General features: G+C 37.3%; 2 protein-coding genes across 10 annotated transcripts in view; one reads left to right on the top strand and one right to left on the bottom strand.

Moving 5' to 3' along the window:
• The window catches only part of JMJD1C (jumonji domain containing 1C), a 354297-nt gene that overhangs the window by 53103 nt on the left and 280402 nt on the right, over positions 1 to 20792 (top strand). Inside the window, exon 1 of one of the 9 annotated variants that reach the window (XM_063781845.1) lies at positions 2728 to 3222. The exons of 7 other annotated variants lie outside the window; for them this stretch is intronic. The gene's annotated coding sequence lies outside the window, so the exon portion shown is untranslated. Of the gene's footprint in view, positions 1 to 2727; positions 3223 to 20792 lie in introns of those variants that run through there. One more of the 9 variants, XM_063781850.1, reaches the window with a different exon arrangement.
• Positions 816 to 3179, bottom strand: LOC104008188 (uncharacterized). The gene has a single exon (XM_009458538.5). It carries the CDS (start codon positions 3177 to 3179, stop codon positions 2529 to 2531), a length of 651 nt encoding a protein of 216 aa, XP_009456813.2. The 3' UTR covers positions 816 to 2528.

Genomic DNA, 20792 nt, shown 5'->3' with positions numbered 1-20792 from the left:
TGAATTGAAGTGTGCATAGGCATATTTAATGGACATATTTACACGTGGGGATGGAAAGACTAGAAAATCTAATTTATATGTCTAATTTTCAGCTTCTATAAGTAAGCTTAGTTATTTTAAGTACTTCACTGTCATTCTTTTTACCTGTATAATGAAAACAAATACCATTACTCTTCTGTTTCCGAGTATCTTTATGGAAGTAAAGAATGTAAGGAAACATTAAGTTAAGAAACAAATATTCTGAAGTTTCAAAACCAACTTGAAAAATTTTTTAAATTCCTTGTTATTTACAAAGTTATGATTTGCTGGCAAAAATAAAATAATAAAAATACCCCTTAATACAAAACGAAGCAAAAAATGCCAGCAAACAAAAAATCTTTAAGGACTTTTTATTCTACATTAAAAAAAATGTACTTTAAAATTTTTCCAACAGCAAAATATCCACAAATTAGTGTAAACTCTAGGCATTGGCTGTAGTCAAGGGATTAGTAGAAGAGAATTTGGACCAGAGTTCTAAGAATATTAAGATACTTGATTAAAAATATTTTGGGGATATATGCCCTCCTGAAAAACTTTGTTTCTATACATGAAATATTTTGATTGATTTGTTGGATTACATGCTTTTCAGAGGACTGAAAAGGATGGAATTCAACATGTAGTGGGAGTTCCTAGGGGCCCATTTAGAGCAGTTTGCCTACAAAATTGAAAACAGCTGGCAGTTTTATATAAGGCAACTAGCAACCTATACTCTTAAGAATGTAATTTGGTGAGTTGGATATATGTAATAACTGATGAATTTGCATGTTTTTCTCAAATGACTTTATTTGTATTTTTCATTTGCTCCTAGGATATCACTGAAAATTAGGATTCAGGCATTTTTGCATTTTTACAATTGCATCATGCCCATGGTCACAAAGCAGATCATTGATGACTTGGTATCTGGATGTTGATCTCCCTACTCTTTTATCCTTACATACGTCGAATTATTGTCACCAAGTCACTTTACTGGTTCCTTAATCTACACTGATTTTAGAAATCTTCATCTGTAATTCTTAAGATAATTTGCTAAGTATTATACAGTGTACACTGAAAAAGTGGACTTGGAAATAAAATTGCCCAAGCAAAGTTAAGTTTTTCTCTCAACTTGCCGATATGCATTTTTGGGTATGTTTTGCCGTTTTAATTTATTACAGGTTTTTTGTTTGTTTGTTTGTTTTCGGGGGGACTGAGTTTTGCTCTTGTTGCCCAGGTTGGAGTGCAGTGGCACGATCCCGGCTCACTGAAACCTCCAGCTCCCAGGTTCAAGTGATTCTCCTGCTGCCTCCTGAGTAGCTGGGATTACAGGCATGCTCCACCATGCCCAGCTAATTTTTTGTATTTTTAGTAGAGACTAAAAATACATTTAGTTTCATCATGTTGGCCAGGCTGGTCTCGAACTCCCGACCTCAGGTGATCTGCCTCCTAAAGTGCAGGGATTACAGGCGTGAGGCACCGTGCCCTGCCTATTTATTACAGTTCTATGTTTGGTCTTTGGCAAAATTTGACCATGATTATTAAAATCCATCTTCCTTATAATTTTGGTTTCTAACCTATTAGCAGTGGTTGTGTTTCTCCACTTCAAATTGCCCAGCTTGAGTGTTCTAGAGAAAACAGATAAAAGCCTTATAGTTATTTTAAACATTCAGATTACTAGTGTAAACTGTTAACTTTTTTTAAAAATAGAGGTTTAGGAAAATCTCAAGAAACTGAAATTTAGAATATTGGACTACCTATAAAAAAGCAGTATAAAGGGTGCCTGAAATCGAACTGCTCACTGACATTTGTAGGGAGGTTTGATTTATAACAAATAAGTTGATCAAAGAAGGGTGATTGTTCCAAGTTAGAGATCTTTGTGTGGGTTAGGGAGTCCGATTATAATTGGATGGGAAATAAATATTTTTTTTCTTGAATTGTGATTGGCTAAAATCCTTTTCTTTCCATGGTATTTTCTAATAACTGAATCTGGGGATTTTCTCTGCTTTTATTATCTGACCAGTGTGTTTGAGCTGTGTACCAGTACTAAAAGTACTAAGACTGTCGCAGACACGGTTTGTGAAATTTCAGGACGTTGACAAGGGCCCGCCACGGAGCATTTGCTGTTCTTATAATAAAGCAGTGACAAATTTAAATCTGTGAATAGCTTAAACATGTAATTAGTATCACCACAAATGAGAAGAATGAAAGGACCACATTTTCCCCCTCGTTTTCCCTTTAAGTCATGAACGGTTGGTTCTGCTGTGACTTTGGGGCTTAGTTTTCAGTAGAAGTGTTGTCCTGCTCTGCTGCTGTTACTGCGGGACTGCTAATTCAGGCTAACTCAGGCGGCGGGCGCTGTGTGCTCTGAACATCAAGCCGCGGGTGAGGCGTCAACCCAGGAGTTTATTTTGTGATCAGAGTGGAACCACTACACTTCACTTTCCCCTCACCTCCACCTCTGAGGGAGCAACGAATACAAAGGTAGACCCCCAAAAGCTTTGAATAGCTGTCGCCTACTTTCCCGCGGCCCTCTTCATTTTTTCGTCTCCCGCCGCCGCCGCCTCTGGATCTGGACGGACCCAGTGGCCGCTGCCGCCTCCGCAGGGCCGGGCACTACTTTCCGTCTGCGGTGGTTCCGCCGACCCTCCCGCGGCTGCTGCCCCGCCCGCGCCGGCGGAAGGAGACGCGCTGCGCGCCGCCGCTGCCCGGGGAGGGAGACGGAGCAGTACTGGCCGAGGCGCGGTGGCGGCGGCTGGGCTGCCTCGGGGTCTTAGACGGCCGCGTTGGGTTTTGTTTCCGTTTTCTTGTGTGGCGCTGCAGCACAAGGCTGCGAATCTGGGAGTCCAAAGGAGTGTTTGCGGGGAGGGCCCGAGGTCGCTGTGTCCGGGGCAGAGCGGCCGGTTCGTCCCGAGTCTGCGCTCGTTCGGGTCCGCTGCTGTGTCCCGGTCCGCTCTCCTCAGCATGAGCGGCCGATAGGAGTGAGGTTTCATCGGTTCCCTCGCACTGGAGGAGGCTGCGGCCGCTTCGGCAGCGACAGCTATGGCGGTAGAGACGCGGGCAGAGCTGGTGGGTAAGCGGTTCCTGTGTGTGGCGGTCGGCGACGAGGCACGTTCGGAGCGCTGGGAGAGCGGACGCGGCTGGCGAAGCTGGCGAGCGGGGGTCATCCGAGCCGTGTCACACAGGGACAGCCGCAATCCGGACCTGGCGGTAAGAGAGCGAGCGCCCCCCTTTTCCCCTGCCGCGCCCGCACCCGGCTCTCGCAGACGTACCTTGCGGGCTTCCCTCTGGCACCTCGCTCAGCCCGGCCAACTGGCGGTCACGCCCCTCTGCAGAACCCTTGGCGCGTTTGCCCGCATACCTTGCCTGGGTCCCTGCGTCTCTCCGAGCGGCTTCCCCTGTGGAGGCGGGGTCGGAGCGGGACTCCCAGGATAGCCGCGGAGGCTGCCCTGGCCCCCATCCCGGAGGGGTCGACCGCGGCTCCCAGCTGTGGCGCCTGGGCGGCCACGGAGACCTCCCCGAAAGGCGGAGTCGCGAGTCCGGCGCCGCGCGGGCAGGTGGGGGTAGGGGGCGGACCACTCATGGCGACAGGCGGCCAGCTTCCCTGGTATCTCTTTTCTTGGAAAAGTCTTCATAGTGCTGTAGCTCGAGACTTAAAACTTATCCTGTAAGGTTGCTGAAGGGGAGGGAGAAAAGGAAAGAGACCTTCCCACACAGTCCGGGGATTCCTATGTGTTTTAGAGGCAGAGGCCGTGGTGGTGGCTGTGCCCGGATTCATCCTCTTCTTAATAGATGCTTGGCTTTCTAACCGTAAAGGATAAAAGTGAAAAATTTTGGTATGGAGGGTAATCTCTCTTTCTGTCCCCAATGTGCTTTTCTTGTTAGAAAGGTATAGTTCTTTGGAGTCAAGCTGTTTCTGGGTTTTATACGATTTTAAATAAGACGAAAAATGTCAATTAAAATGTTAAATGCCATGCAGAATTGATTATCTTTTTTTTTTTTTTTTTTGGTTTCTTACATGTGACGCTGCCAGTGCTTTCTTTGAGTAGCGTAGGTATGTGCATGATATTGAGCTGTAATATGCTCTGTTGTGTTCCAAGTACATTCTCACTGAGGGACAGCTTGAAGGTAAGGGGCGGAGTAGAGACAAGACATGGACTAGACTTCCAAAGGTTGATTTATGAATACGTAATCTGTGAAATTTATTTGTAATGCCCTGAGCCATTTACTTTTTCAATGAAAACTTCAAATTTAGGAATTTTTTTTCCCTTTGTGTGCATGAAAGCTTACAATTCCAAATTCACTGTAATATTTGTACAGGTATCTACCTAATATTTTTTACCTACCTATTTTAATAGTTTCTGAGTGTATTTTTGTAAACTCGGGTTTTCCTCACTGTAGTCAATGATATGGTTAATGCGGCATGTATTAATATTGACTCCATATCGCAAAATAGGTGTGTTTTGCTGATAGGTATTTCTAACAGAAAATAGAGGTAGTTTTGAAGGTTTTGGCTGGTTATTTTCGTATAGAAATGTATAATCTTCCTTAAAAAGTATTGGTGGTGTTAGTGGTTCTAAAAATTATGGCAGTTCAATTCAGTAACTATTTTTGTTTGTGTAAAAGGCTGAGGTAAGAGGATTGCTAGAGCCCCGGACTTATTAAGAGTCCAGCCTGGGCAACATAGGTGAGACCCCCTCATCTGTAAAAAAGGAAAAAAAAAAAATTGTATATATAAATGACTTAATTGCTTTCTTAGTTGGGAATTTAAGTGATGTAAAGAGTTAAGTTTGCATATGTTAGTAAGGTATTAAGCTGGATATTAAAAATAAATTATCTATGGATGGTAGAGATTGACTGGAAAGAATAGGAGTTTCTTCAGGTGATAGAAATGTTTCCTATCCTGATTGTTGGTTACACAGATATATATATTTGTCAAAACTCGTTGAATTGATACTATCTTTGCGTTTCATCATATCTAAATTTTACCAAAAAAAGAAAAATGTATATTGAACCATACCTATGTGAACCCTTGATGAGTTTTTTTAATCTGTCTTTATTTGAAAATTTGAATATTACTAATTTAGTTTTTTTAGCCTAGAATCTACCATTTTAGATTTATTCCCAGATTTTCTTACATTCACATTTCTTAAACGAAACTTGGAACAGTTTAGCATTAACATAATGTAATATTCCTGTTCGACTTTGATTACTGCAGAGTAGATTTTAAGTTACATGAAATTAGGCTAGGCACAGTGGCTCACGCCTGTAAACCCAACACTTTGGGAGACTGAGATGGGAAGATACTTGAGCGCAGGAGTTTGAGACCAGCCTGGGCAACATGGCGAAACCCTGTCCCTACAAAAAATACAGAAATTAGCCGGGCATAGTAGTACAATGCCTGTGGTTCCATCTACTGGGGCGGCTGAGGTGGGAGGATCACCTGAGCTCAGTGAGGTTGAGACTGCAGTGAGCCAAGATTATGCCACTGCACTCTAGCCTGGGCGACAGAGTGACTGTCTCTAAATAAATAAATAAATATGTAAAAAGAAAGTATATGGAAAATGTTGAATAGGCTAGTTTGTGATTTTTTTTTTTTAAAGCTACAAATATGTATAATTAAAAACCTGTTAAGTCTACTAGAAGTCCTGGCTGGATACACCTGTGGCACATGATTTGGAAGGATAATGATAAGAACTTCAAAGTAGTTGAGGGAATATTGTGTCTCAAAGATAATCAGTTATTCTTATTTTGGGTCTTATGTATGAGGAATTGCCACGTGAATTAAATTTCTATAATTGTTTTAACTAATTAACGTAATCTTGGTGGTTTAAATGTTATACGCTTATTATTTTGTAGTTCTGGAGATCCCAAATAAGACCTGGATCTTGCTGGGCTAGAATCAAAGTGTGGCAAGACTGTTTATTCTAGGAGAGATCCATTTTCTTTCCTTTTCTAGTTTTTAGAAGCTGTCCACATTCCTTGGCTCATGGCCCCCTTCCTCCATCTTAAAAGCCAACCAAGTTGTATCTCTCTGACCGTTTTTCCCTAGTCATCTCCTTTTAACTCTCCTGCTTCCCCATTACACTTCTAAGTGCCCTGTTGATTACTTTGGGCCAATTGACATAATCCAGGATAATCTTGCCATCTGTTAACAACCATAATTCCTTGTAAACTTTAATTCTCCTTTGCCATGTAATGTAACAGTTACAGGTTCCCGGGATTAGGACATGGATATCTTTGGGATTAAATTATTTTTTACCACACCGTGGTAGCAAACATATTTCTTGTACAATATGAACATATATAATTTAATACAAATAAAGTAAGATTAAAATTTTATTTTTTCAGCCTGGGGTTATAGTGATATTACTTTCTAATCTTTTAAGTAATAAGTTTAATTAATAGAGTTTTCATTAGGTTATGTTGGATAATTTCAAATAGTTTGTCAACTTTTAAAAATATGGCTTGACCTTTTGGGTTATCTGTATTGGAATTATCTTTGCTAACAAAATATCTAAGCCTTTTTTATGCAGGAGGACCAAGTTGTTGAAGGAGTTGAAATATATACAGCACATTGTGAACCTTTTTGATTTTGAGTTTCTTTTTTAGCCCCATTACTGAGTTTTGTCTTGGGATACATTTTTGACATTACTGCTGTTCTACTTTTTGAGGAATTTTTCTAGAAAATTGATAGTTTAAGGAAAACTGGCAGTTGAGAAGTACTGTTGCATAATATTTGTCTCCTTGAATAATATTGTAATATTAATTAAATAGCAGACATCAATTTACTCTCCTCTTGTTTAACTTCGCTTCCATTTATGATCTCAGTGATTTATTTATTTGCTTATCTATCCATCCATTCATCCATACACCCATCTATCTACCTTTCTTTGATGCTTAGGTTGATTGTATTTCTGTTTTCAAGCCAGTTCTGTCTAAAGTGTAAGTATTTAATAAAATATGTCTGGTTTTTTCGATAGAGAAAAGGACAATAATCATACTGTGTATTAAAGGCCAAACCCATAAATTTGCTTGTATTTAGGGGATAACCTGGGAATGAAGAGTTTAAACTGTTGAGATGTGTATCAGCTAATGTTATTTTGCAAAACTTCTGTCTTAAATATGAATAATATTCATGTTTAGGAAATTTAAAGTGATTTATGATTTCGCATATAAATAAAACCCCTTTTTGTTTTTGGGTCTACACATTTCTGCTTAGTTTTCTCATTTAAGTTTCTTATTTAGTTGGTAGCATTACATTTCCTTGTATGTTTCTTTATGTCAGTCTGACATTTATGTTGTCTTGCATCATTATTAAAAATGCTGATTTCTGGTCTGTTTACAAAATGTTGAATGTATGAATGAATGAATGATTTTTACTTCATTGGTCAATACGATCTTGATAGGTTTACTATAGCAAAATTGGTTTTTTTGGTAGGTAGAAAGACTTCTATGTCTGATGTAAGTATGCCAACTATTTTTCACACTCTTGAATTTGTTATTGCTATTGCTGATAAAGACTTGAATATAGGAAAATGACGAAATTGCCCCAATGGTGGGACATAAACTCGTGCAGTTACTACCACTAGCTAGTTTTAAAAGAAGGTGATGATCACCCAGTAAATGTAGTTAATTGTGTTTCTGTGTAAAATTAAAGGGGCTGTGGTTTTATATGATCTTTTGACCCATCATCTATATGTTCTGGCACATATTTTAAATAGGGAATTCCAATAATTTCCAATAATTTTAAATAGGGAATTCAGTAAGTTCCAGTAATTTTAAATAGGGAATGTTTTCATTCATTAGAATAATTGAACTATAGAAATTTTACCATGTGAAACCTTATCGTCTTCGTATAGGGATATTATTGCATGTGAAAGTAAAAATGTTAACTAGATATTTCAATGTAATTGAAAGCATACAGGCTATTTTCCTGTATTTATAGATTTTATATATTATTTTTAGACAATTTCAAATTATATACAAGAAACGTCTTTAAGTCTAAAATTCATTTTCTGTCATCTTCACATATTTAGTACAGTACCTAGCATTTACTTAGGTGTTCATAAATGCTTATTGAATAATAAAGGAATATCATAAGTTACTTGAATATTTTAATTCATACTAACCATCTCAAGTTTCTATTACTATTTACTCTTTTTTGAGACAGGGTCTTGCTCTGTTACCCAGCCTGGAGTGCAGTGGTGTGATCATTGCTCACTGCCGCCTGGAACTCCTCAACTCAGGCAATCCTCCCACCTCACCTCCTGAATAGCTGGGACTACAGGCATGTGCCACTATACCCAACTAATTAAAAAAATTTTTTTTTGTAGAGATGAGGTCTCACTTTGTTGCCCAGGCTGGTCTTGGACTCCTGGCCTCAAGTGAGCCTCCCACCTTGGCCTCCCAAAATGCTGGGATTACAGGTGTGTGCCACCTACACCTGACCTTACTATTTACTCTTAATTGTAAATTTTTTGTTTCTCTTATGGCACTGTGTACCTTCCCCTCCCCAGTATCCATTCTATCTTTTATCCAATTGTGTGGTTTGACTACAGGATGGGCCATGATTTTTTTAAGCTAACTTACAGAATAGAACTCCATTGATTGGTACAGGCCATAAATGGATCCAGTTGGAGGGATTCCAAGGATAGCATTGTGTGGGTATGAGTCTGGAACTGCTGCAGCCATTTTTCTACTTTAAGGTAAACCAATTTGAAGGCAAAGCTGACATAGAGAGGTTAATAGTATTGACACGGTAGCAGGAAAGAATGTGACTGACCAAACTTTTTCTGAATCCTACATACTACTGTGGATTTTTCTCTTATGGAGTTTTCATTTTGGGAGAATAAATTTACTTAAGATTTAAGTCTGTTTTGGTTCCTTTTTCTTTGCCTTGGAAGCAAAAGTATGTTAACTGATATACATGGTAATATTTCATTCCACTCTTTTTGAATAATGAAAGCAGCATTTTCTTGAAACTTTTAAATTTGTTATTTGGTGTTCAGATGTTAGAGTCTTGTCATACTGATTTTTGTATAACTCTGATGATTTTCAAAAAGGGTGATATGTTCTGCTTTTATGTGTCCAGGTGTATCCCAAAGCTTTGTAAAAATTAATTTGTTTTAATGTGTATGAAGTATAAATATCTAACTTTCTAAATATTTACAAATAAGAAATAGCATTGACTTTTTATATTAGGAAGTGTGCCATAACTCCTCACAGTTAAATAGAAATTTCAGGAGAGATACATCATTAATATTTCAGAAATTAGCAAGAGAGGGCAAGCTTGGCTTTTTAGGTCGCATATATCATAAACCCTAGTTTATACTCTGTCAGTGTTGGTCAGATAAATAACTAGGTCCACTATTCTTTATCTGCAATTCTGAAATTCAAATAGCTGTAGCAACTACATTTTTTAATGATTCATTTGGAAGCAAAACCTGATTGACTAAACTCATTTTTTTAGTAGAGCTTAATAGGAATTGAGTATTTCTTATAGGAGAAATATTAATGTGCTCCACTTTTAGGGTTCTGTTCTAAATCCTTCAGAGATGTTACATGTTGCCTAGGAACTGTGCTATATTACCATAGTTAACTACCATAACGTAAGGACTTGTACTATATTGCCATAATCAACTACCGTAATGTATGCTATAGGCCAAGCGCGGTGGCTCACATCTGTAATCTCAGCACTTTGGGAGGCCAAGGCAGGGAGATCACTTGAGCTCAGGAGTTCAAGACCAGCCTGGGCAACATGGTGAAATCCTGTCTACTGAAAATACAAAAAGTAGCCAGGCGTGGTGGTGTGCGCCTGTGGTCCCAGCTCCTTTGGGTACTGAGGTGGGAGGATGGCTTGAGCCTGAGAGGTCAAGGCTGCATTGAGCCATGATCATGCCACTGCACTCTAGCCTGGGTGACAAAGTGAGACTGTTCCTCAAAAAAAAAATAAATAAATAAAATGAAAAAAAAAGCTATATTTAACTTTATAAAAATCCAATAAACTTTTAATACCAAAATATGTTGAAAGAGTTTGGATGAGGGATTGTTATTTGAATACTAATACGATTTTTGGTGGTGTAGATTTAATGGCAACAAATACTGCTAATTTTATTTGTTGGGAGATTTGATAGTGATCATATGTCTGCCTAATTTCAGATAAATAGTTTTTCCAGTGTGGATTTTAGCAGACTTTTTTTTTTTTTTAAAGACAGGGTCTCGCTCTGTTGCCCAGGCGGAGTACAGTGGCATAATTACAGGTCATGGCAGTCTTGACCTTCTGGGTTCAAGAGATCCTCCCACCTCAGCCCTACAAGTAGCTGGTACTACAGGAATGAGCCACCATGCCTGGCTAAATTTTTCTTACTCTTTGTAGAGATGGAGTCTGACTGTGTTGCCCAGGCTGGTCTCAAACATCTGGGCTCAAGCAATCCTCCTGCCTTAAGACTCCCAAAGTGTTGGGATTAGAGGTGTGAGCCATGGCATCCAGCTTCACACTTTTATTAGATCTAAAATTCTTAATCTGACAAAGAAAGATTTAGGGATTACGTACTTTTAGTTTTACAACTGGTGTTTACTAAATTATTAATGTTGAAACATTGTCTGAAATTATCGAATTGGATAAAATCCCTTTGTGTAGAATTTATATTTTATATTCTAGCTAGTTTACGAAATTATTATCTTAAACCCATTGATGAAAATGTTGATTTATCTTATATTGTAGAACTATTGATTGAATTATAGAATACATGGCTAAGTAGAAAAACAGCAGCTCACAATCTGTTTACTGTTTTGTCTGGCAAAACAAAACTATGCATACTGCTGACTTACGAAAAACTGAAAAGAGTTTTTGAAATCACACAATCAGTAAGTGTCAGGGCAGGAATTTGAATGCAGATTTCTGATTTCAAATCTGTTATCTCTGTACTCTGCCATATTGCTTCTCCCAATGGTTTGTGATTCACAGACTCTCAAAGTAAAAACCAGAAATTCCCTTTAACTGTAATGTTATATATTCTTTCTGAGCCCTTTCTCTTTCTTCATTTCTATAGCCCTATGGTTTAAGTCCTCTTGGACTTTTATTTCTCCTTCCTTCCTGTCTGCAGTTCCTTTCATCTTCTTAATTTGGTATTTCAAATTCAGTCCTTTGCTTACTGTTTGTTGTTGTTGTTTTAATCTTGTTATTTCCTTTGTAGAATTTACTTGTACTATGTTGCATAATTACTCACAAATCTGCAATTAAAGATTGGCCTTTTTTCAATTTGATCCACCGTCCCTACTGTTTGGAAGCTTTACATGAATGTCCCGTGTGTGGGTTTGAAATAGTGTTTAAAGTATAATTTATTATCTTCATGTGAAACCAGCTGCCATTTTGAGATTTAATTTGAAGTCTCACCTGGGCTTGAAAACACCTTCATCTTAAATGTTTTTCCACCTTGAATGTCGGCATTAACTTAGTTCTGCAGATTTCTTCCTTTAAATTGGAACCTGCTTTCCTGTCTCCATTCTTTTCAATTTGTACTACCACTTGCTCAAAACCTTCCTTACTTGATTTATTTGGGTTATATCTATTGATACTTACTGTATTAAAAACTAAGCTGAAATTTTTAAAACACAAGAGCAGTTTTTCATAAGTCAGCACTATGCAGACATAGTTTTGTTTTACCAGACAAAACACAAGTAGTCTGCTGCTCTGAACACTGATGAAAGAATGAATGGAAAAGGCAAATAATGTCTTAGTAGTATTTTGAGAAGTTTTTATCTTACTAATCCCTTGAATAGATTTTGTTGCCCTGGAAACATTTGGTGAAGGTATCTGTTCATCTAATTCTCTTTAGTAGAATTATTTACATTAGTATCACTAAATAGTTAAATTTTAAGTTGAATTTGGCTTCTTCATCATTTCAGGTTTCTTCCAGTATTTTCTGTGTGGCTATATTGCTTATGAAAATTATGTATTTTGAACGTAGAAGGTTGCATGTAACATGCCAGAAAATGTTAACATGGCAGTAGGAATAGTCAGCATTCCTAGAATAGATTTCAGATTTTTTCAAAGCTAGAAGAGGTCTGTGTGACTAATTCATTTCTTGTGAAAGACTGACACTTAGGAGCTGAAACATCTGAACCATCTGTTAAAGTTAGGAGTTTTAAGATTCAAAAATCTTTAGGCTCAGAGGAATATCAAAGAAGGAAGCAGTATGTTAATGTTTGGTTAAAATTATGTGTTATTTAATATAAAATGACTGTATATTTAACATAGAATTTATTTCCTCTCTATATTGTGATTCTATAGATGGAATCTTGATGCAATACAGGACTAGGAGAAATATTTGTATAAGAATTTAAAGTTGATGAACTATTCCAATGTGTTGAATAACATTATACTATTATTTGGTCTATGTTCTTTTTCTTCTTTAAAATCACATTGATAAAACTATGTAGAGCCTATTTTAGAGCGTTTCCACTGTTCGCTAGAACATTTTATTGCCATAATTTTCAAAATCTCTGATCATATTTTAATACCAAAGTGAATCATTTTGAGGGAAACCATTTTACTTTACATTGTTCATGTGAATTAAGAGAGTAAGTTGTGAATATGAATATAGACTATATGTATTTCACCTTTCCGTAACGGTTTTGAACTATACAAACATATACACATAGTTATATAATAGAAATAATTATTAAGACCCTTTGAACTACTAAGTATAACAAGGAAAAAAGCAAATATGCTTACAGTTAATATAATATTGCATTAAATTTGCCTCGATTTTCTCAGTCTTAAGAGCAAAATAAGAATTGTGATTAATTAAAATATCATTTATTTTCAGTGTTTTTTCACTAGGTTCTACTGCCTTTTTGAATTGCTTTCTTTGGTGTCTTGGAAAACTAAGTGACCAGAGGGTATAGGAGACAAGAAACCTGAGAGTACTGAATTCTCATTCTTACCCCTTTCAATTAGAACACCACTGATTTTATCAGTTTTATTTAATAATGATTTCATAGGCCAGAAAATTAGATTACACAGTTCTTTTTTCAGAGAGAAGGAAATAAGCCATTTTTAAAGAGAGAAACTTTTCTTGAAAAAAAAAAATCTGAATCTGGTAGCTTAATACAAGGGAAATAGCAAATGAAGAGCTGTTTCTTGGTAAATAAGAATCCAGTGTGTCATTATGAAGTATCACTTCATGAGGATATTCCTGCAAGAGATTAAAATAATGTTGAGATATGTAACTGTATAATGATCAGTGGAACCTAAAGGAGAAGAAACTAATAATAAATATGACTAAAGTTCATGATTGTCAACCTTTTATTTCTTGTATTCATTGCAGTGTCCCAGTGGATAGGGTTAAGCTTTAACGTGCAGAATTGTGGAGGAAACATGTTTGAATGGTTTTTTTCTAGACCTCATACCCAGATACTGTGATCTTAGATATGGAGTATAGGACAAGAATCTGTACTAAAATTTATTAACTTTTTTGATTGGGTACCACAGAAACATAAAGAAGTATATTTTGAATAATCTCACTCCCACACCTGCCCCGATCAGCCTAGTTTAATCTGCATCTCTTTTAAATAACCATTTTTGTTAATTTCTTATGTTTTCTTGCAGAGTTTTTTGTTAAAAATAAAGATGTGAACAGATGCACATAGTCTTATTCCTCCCAGGCATATGTAATCAAGCTGAGCATCACCTAAAGGAAAATAACCACGTTATAGATGTTGCGATACAATACAACAGGAACTACACAATTCAACTTATGAAGTATTTTTGCCAAGAAGAACTGAACCTGAATATAATGAAGCTTCTAGATTCTGACAGCAGTTTACAGGACATATGGAGGTAGAAGAACATGTGAAACTACACCATGAGGATACAGTCAGCCATATTCATTATGTGGGGAATTACAGAGCTGTGCTTTTCAGTATGGTAGCCACTACTCATGTGTGGCACTTTAATAAAATGAAAAATCAGGCTAGGTGCAATAGCTCATGCCTGTAATCTCAGCACTTTGGGAGGCCAAGGTGGGTGGATCACTTGAGGTCAGGAGTTCAAGACTAGCCTGGGCAACATGGTGAAACCCTGTCTCTACTAAAAATGCAAAAATTAACTGGGTGTGGTGGTGCAGGCCTGTAATCCCAGCTACTAGGGGGGCTGAGGCATGAGACATGAGAATTGCTTGAAACCAGGAGGTGGAGGTTGCCGTGAGCTGAAATCGTACCACTACACTCCAGCTTGGGCAACAGAGTGAGATTCCATTTCAAAAAACAACAAAAAAATTAGCTGGGTGTGGTGGTGCAAGCCTGTAATCCCGGCTACTCTGGAGGCTGAGGCATGAGAATCTTGAACCAGGGTGGTGGAGCTTGCAGTGAGCTGAGATCATGCCACTGCACTCCAGCCTGGTGACAGAGGGAGACTCAGTCTCAAAAAGAAAAAAAAAAAATCAATTTCTCCTTTTAGAACTCCGATCACATTTTGTACGCTTGGTTGACACATATGGTTAATATCCACAGTCTCAGATAGTACAAATATAGAAAATTTCCATCATTGCAAAAAGTGTAGATACGGCTATTCAATTGGATACAGCTATTCTATAGTAACCATTAAAGAGTTAAAAATTAAAACATGTAATTTTCTGACTAGTAGAAAAAAATTGGAATGATACTAACAGAATTGGAGGCCGGGTGCAGTGGCTCAAGCCTGTAATCCCAGCACTCTGGAAGGCTGAGGCGAGCGGATCACCTGAGGTCAGGAGTTCAAGACCAGCCTGACCAACATGGTGAAACCCAGTCTCTACTAAAAATACAAAAATTAGCCGGGTGTAGTTCCAGCTTCTCAGGAGGCTGAGGCAGGAGAATCGCTTGAACCTAGGAGGCGGAGGTTGCAGTGAGCCAAAGTAGCACTACTGCCCTCCAACCTGGGCAACAGAGCGAGACTCTATCTCAAAAAAAAACAAAAAACAAAAAAAAACTATTGCTTTTTCACATGCAAGTTTTTTCCTAGTCTCTTGCCGTTTTTAACTACTTATAGTACATTATTCTGTATGGCTTTGCTTGACAGACACAAAGGATCAGTAAAAATTTTTCCTTTGGCATCAGGCCTTTGTTTCAGCTTAAGAAATTCTAATTTGAAATTATATTTTAAAACATTCACTTTTTCTCCAGTAATATAAAATGTCATTGTCTTTTGCTATATTTTAGGGATATTTGTGGACTATCTGTTATATTCCATATATCTTTCTGTTTCTTGTACCGCAAGATCAGAGTGTTTTAATGATTGCAGTTTTATAGAATCTTAATAGGTAAGCAAATCTGTTCATTACTCTTCATTTTCAATAATGGACATTCTTTAAAAAATTTTTCTTATTGTAAAATATATGTAACAAAACTTAGAATTTTAAATATTTTTGTTTTGGTTTGTTTGAGACAGGGTCTTGGTCTGTCACCCAGGCTGGAGTGCAGTGGCGCCATCTCGGCTCACTGCACCCTCTGCCTCCTGGGTTCAAGCGATTCTCATACCTCAGCCTCCCGAGTAGCTGTGGTTACAGGCACCTGCCACCACACCCGGCCAGTTTTTGCACTTTTGGTAGAGATGGGGTTTTGCTCTGTTTGCCAGGCTAGTCTCAAACTCAGTGATCCGCCTGCCTCAGCCTCCCAAAGTGCTGGGATTACTGGTGTGAGCCACGCACAGCTCATTTTAACCATTTTTAAGTGTACAGTTTAGTAACATTAAGTATATTAACAATATTTTGAAATTATCAGTACTATTCATTGTCAGAAGTTTATCATCCCAAACAGAAACTCTCTATCTAATGTCTCTGTGAATTTGCCTGTCCTTCATAAAAGTGGAATCATACAATATTTGTACTTTTGTGTCTGGCTTATTTTAACTTAGCATAATGTCAAGGTTTATCTGTGTTGTAGCAAGTATCATAACTTCACTTCTTTTTTATGGCTGAGTAATATTCCATTGCATATATATACCACATTTTATTTATCTACCAAAAGGTAGAAGGATTGCTTCTACCTTTTGGCTATTGTGAATAATGCTGCCATGAATATCAGCATATCTATTTAAGTCCCTGCTTTTTACTTCCTTGGGGTATGTACCCAGAATTGGAATTGCTGGATCATATGGTAATTTTATGTTTTGTGAGGAACCACTGCACAGTTTTCCACAGTGGCTGCACCATTATATGTTCTCAACAGCAATGAAGATGGATTCCAGTTTCTCTACATCCTAGTCAACACTTACTATTTCCTGGGTGTTGTTTGAAAATAGCCATCCTAGTGAGTGTGAAATGGCATTTCATTATGGTAATTTCCCCAATGATTAGTGATTTTTGAGCATCTTTTCATGTGCATGTTCACAATTTGTATATCTCCTTTGGAGAAATGTTTTAAGTTGTTTACCCAGTTTTGATTCAGCATGTTTTGTTTTGTTTTGCTTTGTTATAGGAGTTCTTTACATATTCTGGTTATTAGTACCTTATCAGCTAAATGATTAGAGATATATTCTCTATTCTGTGGGTTGCCTTTTCACATTCTTGATAATGTCTTTTGATGCATAAGAAAATTATAAATTTTAATGTAGTTCAATGTATCCATCTTTTATTTTGTTGTTGGTGCTTTTGGTGTCATTTCCCAGAAGTTGCTGCCAAATCTAATGTTATTGAAGCTTTCCTGTCTTCATTTGCTTCGAAGTCTTCTATAGTTTCAGCTCTTGATTTAGTTCTTCGATCCATTTTTAGTTGACTTTTGTATATGGTGTAAGATAAGGGTCCAGCTTTATTTTCTTACATCTGTTAATCTCATTTTCTCAGCACCATTTATTGAAAAGACTGTCCTTTTTCCATTGAATAGTTTTGGCACCTTTTTCAAAAATCATTTGGCCATATATGCAGGGGTTTATCTCTGGTCTCTGTCTTCATCTGTACAGTTGTCTCTCAGTATCGTGGGGGATTGATTAGAGCCCCCAAATCCATGGATGGTCAAGTGCCTTATCAACCTTAAGGTGGCATAGTATTTGCATGTAACCTACATACTTCTTTCTGTATATGTTCAGTCATCTCTAGAATACTTAAAATTCCTAATACAATGTCAGTGCTATATAGTACTTATAATACCTAATGCAGTGTAAATGCTCTGTAAATAGTTGTTATACTGTATTTTTCAAATTCATATTTTTTTAATTTTTTTCTGAATATTTTTGATCTATCATTGGTTGAACTCATGAATGCAGTCTGTAAATACAGAGGACCGAGAGTATAGCTGTCTTTATCCCAGTCCTGCAGCGTTTTTGATTACTGTGGGTTTGTAGTAAGTTTGAAATCAGGAAGTGTGAGTTATTCAACTCTGTTCTTTTTCAAGATTGTTTTGGCTGTTAAGGGTCCCCTGCGATTCCATGTGGATTTCAGAATTGATTTTTCTATTTCTGTAGAAAACATGGGGTTATTAATAGGGTTTGTATGTATTGAATCTGTAGATGGCTTTGGGTAGTGCTGATATCTTAATATCAGGTTTTCTGATCCACAAACACAGATGTCTTTCCATTTATTTGTGTGTTTAATTTCCTTTGATATGTACCAGTCATTTGTCTCCTTGGTTTCTTACGTATTTTTTTTTTGATGTTACTGTAAATGGAATTGCTTTAATAATTTCCTTTTCAGATTGTCCATTGTTGATTTATAGAAACACAACTGATTTATCTGTGTTGATTTTTGTATACTGCAACATTGCCGAATCTGTTAGCTCTAAGAGTTTTTTTTTTTTTTCTGTGTGTGTGTGAAATTGTTAGGGTTTTGTACATAACAAATTATGTCATTTGAACAGAGGTAATTTTACTTCTTCTTTTCCAATTTGAATGTCTTATCTAAGTTTCTGACTAGTCCAATGCTACGTTGAATAGAAGTGGCAACAGCAGGTATCCTTGTCTTGCTCTTGATCTTAGAGAAAAAGCTTTTAGTGTTTCACCATTGAGTATGATGTTAGCTGTGGAATGTTCATACCTGGCCTTCATTATGCTGTATTTTCCTTCTTTTCCTAGTTGGTAGAGTGTTTTATGAAAAAATGTTGACTTTGTCACATGCTTTATCTGCATCAATTGAGATGATAAGATTTTTTTCCCTTCATTATGTGAATGTATTGTATTTATTGACTTTTGTGTGTTGAACCATCCTCGCATTCCAGCAATAAATCTCAGTTATGGTATATAATTTTTTTTAAATTTCTCTTTTTAAGAGACATGATCTCACTCTTTTACCCAGGCAGTAGTCCTATGGCTGTTCACAGGCAGAGTCATGGTAATAATGGTAATAATGCTGCTATGGTAATAATGCTGCTGTGAACATCAGTGTATGAATATCCTTTTTTACACCCCTGGCCTCAAATGATCCTCCTGCCACAGCCTTCCAATTAGCAGGAACTACAGATGGGTACCTCTGCACCTGGCTTTAATTGCATTTAACTAAAAAAAAAAATTATTTTGTGATGCCTTTCATTGTTTCTTTGCCTTTCTCACACTAATACCCTGGTCTAATTTTGCTTTTCTTTTCCTCTTTTTTTTTGTTTTTTGAGACAGGGTCTCACTCTGTCACCCATACTGGAGTGCAGTGGCACAATCACAGCTCATTGTAGCCTGGACCTCCTGGGCCCAAGTTGAGCCTCCTATCTCAGCCTCCCAAGTTACTGGGTCCACAGGTATGTGCCACCATGCCTGCCTAATTTTTAAATTTTTTTTGAAGATGGAGTGTCCCTTTGTTGCCCAGGCTGGTCTCAAACTGGCCTCAAGTGATCTTCCCACCTCGGCCTCCCAAAATGCTGGGATTACAGGCAAGAGCCATCACACCTGGCCTAACTTTGCTTGGAATTGTGTACAATTTTATAGACTAATTTAGGAAGTATGAATATCTTTTCATTACTGAGTCTGCACTTCAAATAACATGTAATATCCCTCCAGCTATTCATGTTTGATTTTTTTAAAATGTTCTCCAGTGGATATGATTTTCTTCATATACGTCCTGTGTTTGTTAGGCTTATTCTTAGACACTATATATTTTGACACTTAGATGTATATTGATATATGCCTGAATCATTAATACATATCTTTTACTCATTTGTTTCTTCAGACACAACTTTTGGAATAAAAATAATGTGATCTTTCTTTTCCCAGTATATATTTTTAGCTCATATAATAGCTTGGTAGCTTTTTTCATTCATAGGCTTAATAAAGTTACAGTAGACTTTATATATATGAAAAGTGTTATAAAGAAAAAGTGAAATAATGTTACTAGCTTCTTAAATCTTGCCTAAAGTTTTAATAAACTGTTCAAGATGTTATTTCCTTATCATGTCTTTTGTTTTATCATTATAATCAATGGAAATATAATATTTATTTTACAGAATTTCACTTTTAGATTGTGTACCAGTTCATCTTCAAGGGAAACTGTAACAAAAAATTTCTCATTCAAAATACAGATTTAAAAACATTTTAGTGATGATTATTTACTATACAAAGCAAGTATATATTAGAATCCTTTACATTTTATTTTATTTTATTTTATTTTTGAGACAGAGTCTTGCTCTGTCATCAAGGCTGGAGTGCAGTGGTGCGATCTTGGCTCACTGCAGCCTCTGCCTCCTGGGTTCAAGTGATTCTCCCGTCTCAGCCTCCTGAGTAGCTGGAATTACAGGCACACGCCACCACATCCGGCTAATTTTTGTATTTTTAGTAGAGAAGGGGTTTCGCCATGTTGGCCAGGCTGGTCTCGAACTCCTGACTTCAGGTGATTCGCCCACCTCTGCCTCCAAAGTGCTGGGATTACAGGTGTGAGCCACCACGCCCGACCTCCTGAAGTATCTTAAACACTACTTTTTCAAAATGCTGTATCTATTCAATACAATCCCAATGTGTTTAGCATGATATATATGTAGACCTTCTATAGAGTTCTTTTAATTCTCTGCAATAGACTTCAAATGATTTCTCACCTCTGTCAAGTTTTAGAGAACTGCTTTATTTCTATTTCTCTAGAACACTATACTTTAGCAAGGGTTAAAATTTGGAGAATAGCAAACTGACTTTCTCATGTATTTCCTTCAGGTTCTAATGTTTTTAAACATTGATAGGGTTGAGGAAATAACAGATCAGAATGTATCCACTTCAAACAACAAATGGTTATACTCTGAATTCTTGGCTGAGGTACTTGTGATATTTTAAAATGTATTAGGGCTGGGTGTGGAGGCTCACACCTGTAATTCCAGCACTTTGGGAGGCCGAGGCAGGTGGATCACTTGAGGTCAGGAGTTCGAGACCAGCCTGGCCAACATGATGAAACCTCGCCTCTATTAAAAATACAAAAATCAGCTGGGCATGGTGGCATGCATCTGTAATCCCAGCTACTTGAGAGGCTGAGGCAAGAGAATCCCATGAACCTGGGAGGTGGAGGTTGCAGTGAGGGGAGATTGTACCGCTACACTCCAGCCTAGGTGACAGAGCAAGACTCCATCTCAAATAAAATAAAATTAAAATAAAATAAAATGTATTGGGAAAATGTTTAGTTTTACTAAATTCAATAATGCACAAAGGATGAAAAGAGGATAGGTGCTTTAGGTATTTATGGTCTGTTAATGTCTTTTTTTATTTTTACATAGGACAAAAGCAATAACCTTGGTTTTCACAATACTTTATTAGACTTTGTTTCAAGGAAATTTTTTCTTTCTCTCTCTCTTTTTATTTTTATTTTTGGAGACAGAGTCTTGCTCCATCACCCAGGCTGGAG

This window comes from Pan troglodytes, chromosome 8 (genome assembly GCF_028858775.2).
Source record: "Pan troglodytes isolate AG18354 chromosome 8, NHGRI_mPanTro3-v2.0_pri, whole genome shotgun sequence".
Taxonomy (NCBI): domain Eukaryota; kingdom Metazoa; phylum Chordata; class Mammalia; order Primates; family Hominidae; genus Pan; species Pan troglodytes.
The sequence above is the reverse complement of the archived record's forward strand: the minus strand, read 5'-3'. Positions and strand labels throughout refer to the sequence as shown.

Bases quoted from the DNA above. Each gene is read 5' to 3' on its own strand.
- LOC104008188 (XM_009458538.5), bottom strand. From the start codon at position 3,179: ATGACCCCCGCTCGCCAGCTTCGCCAGCCGCGTCCGCTCTCCCAGCGC.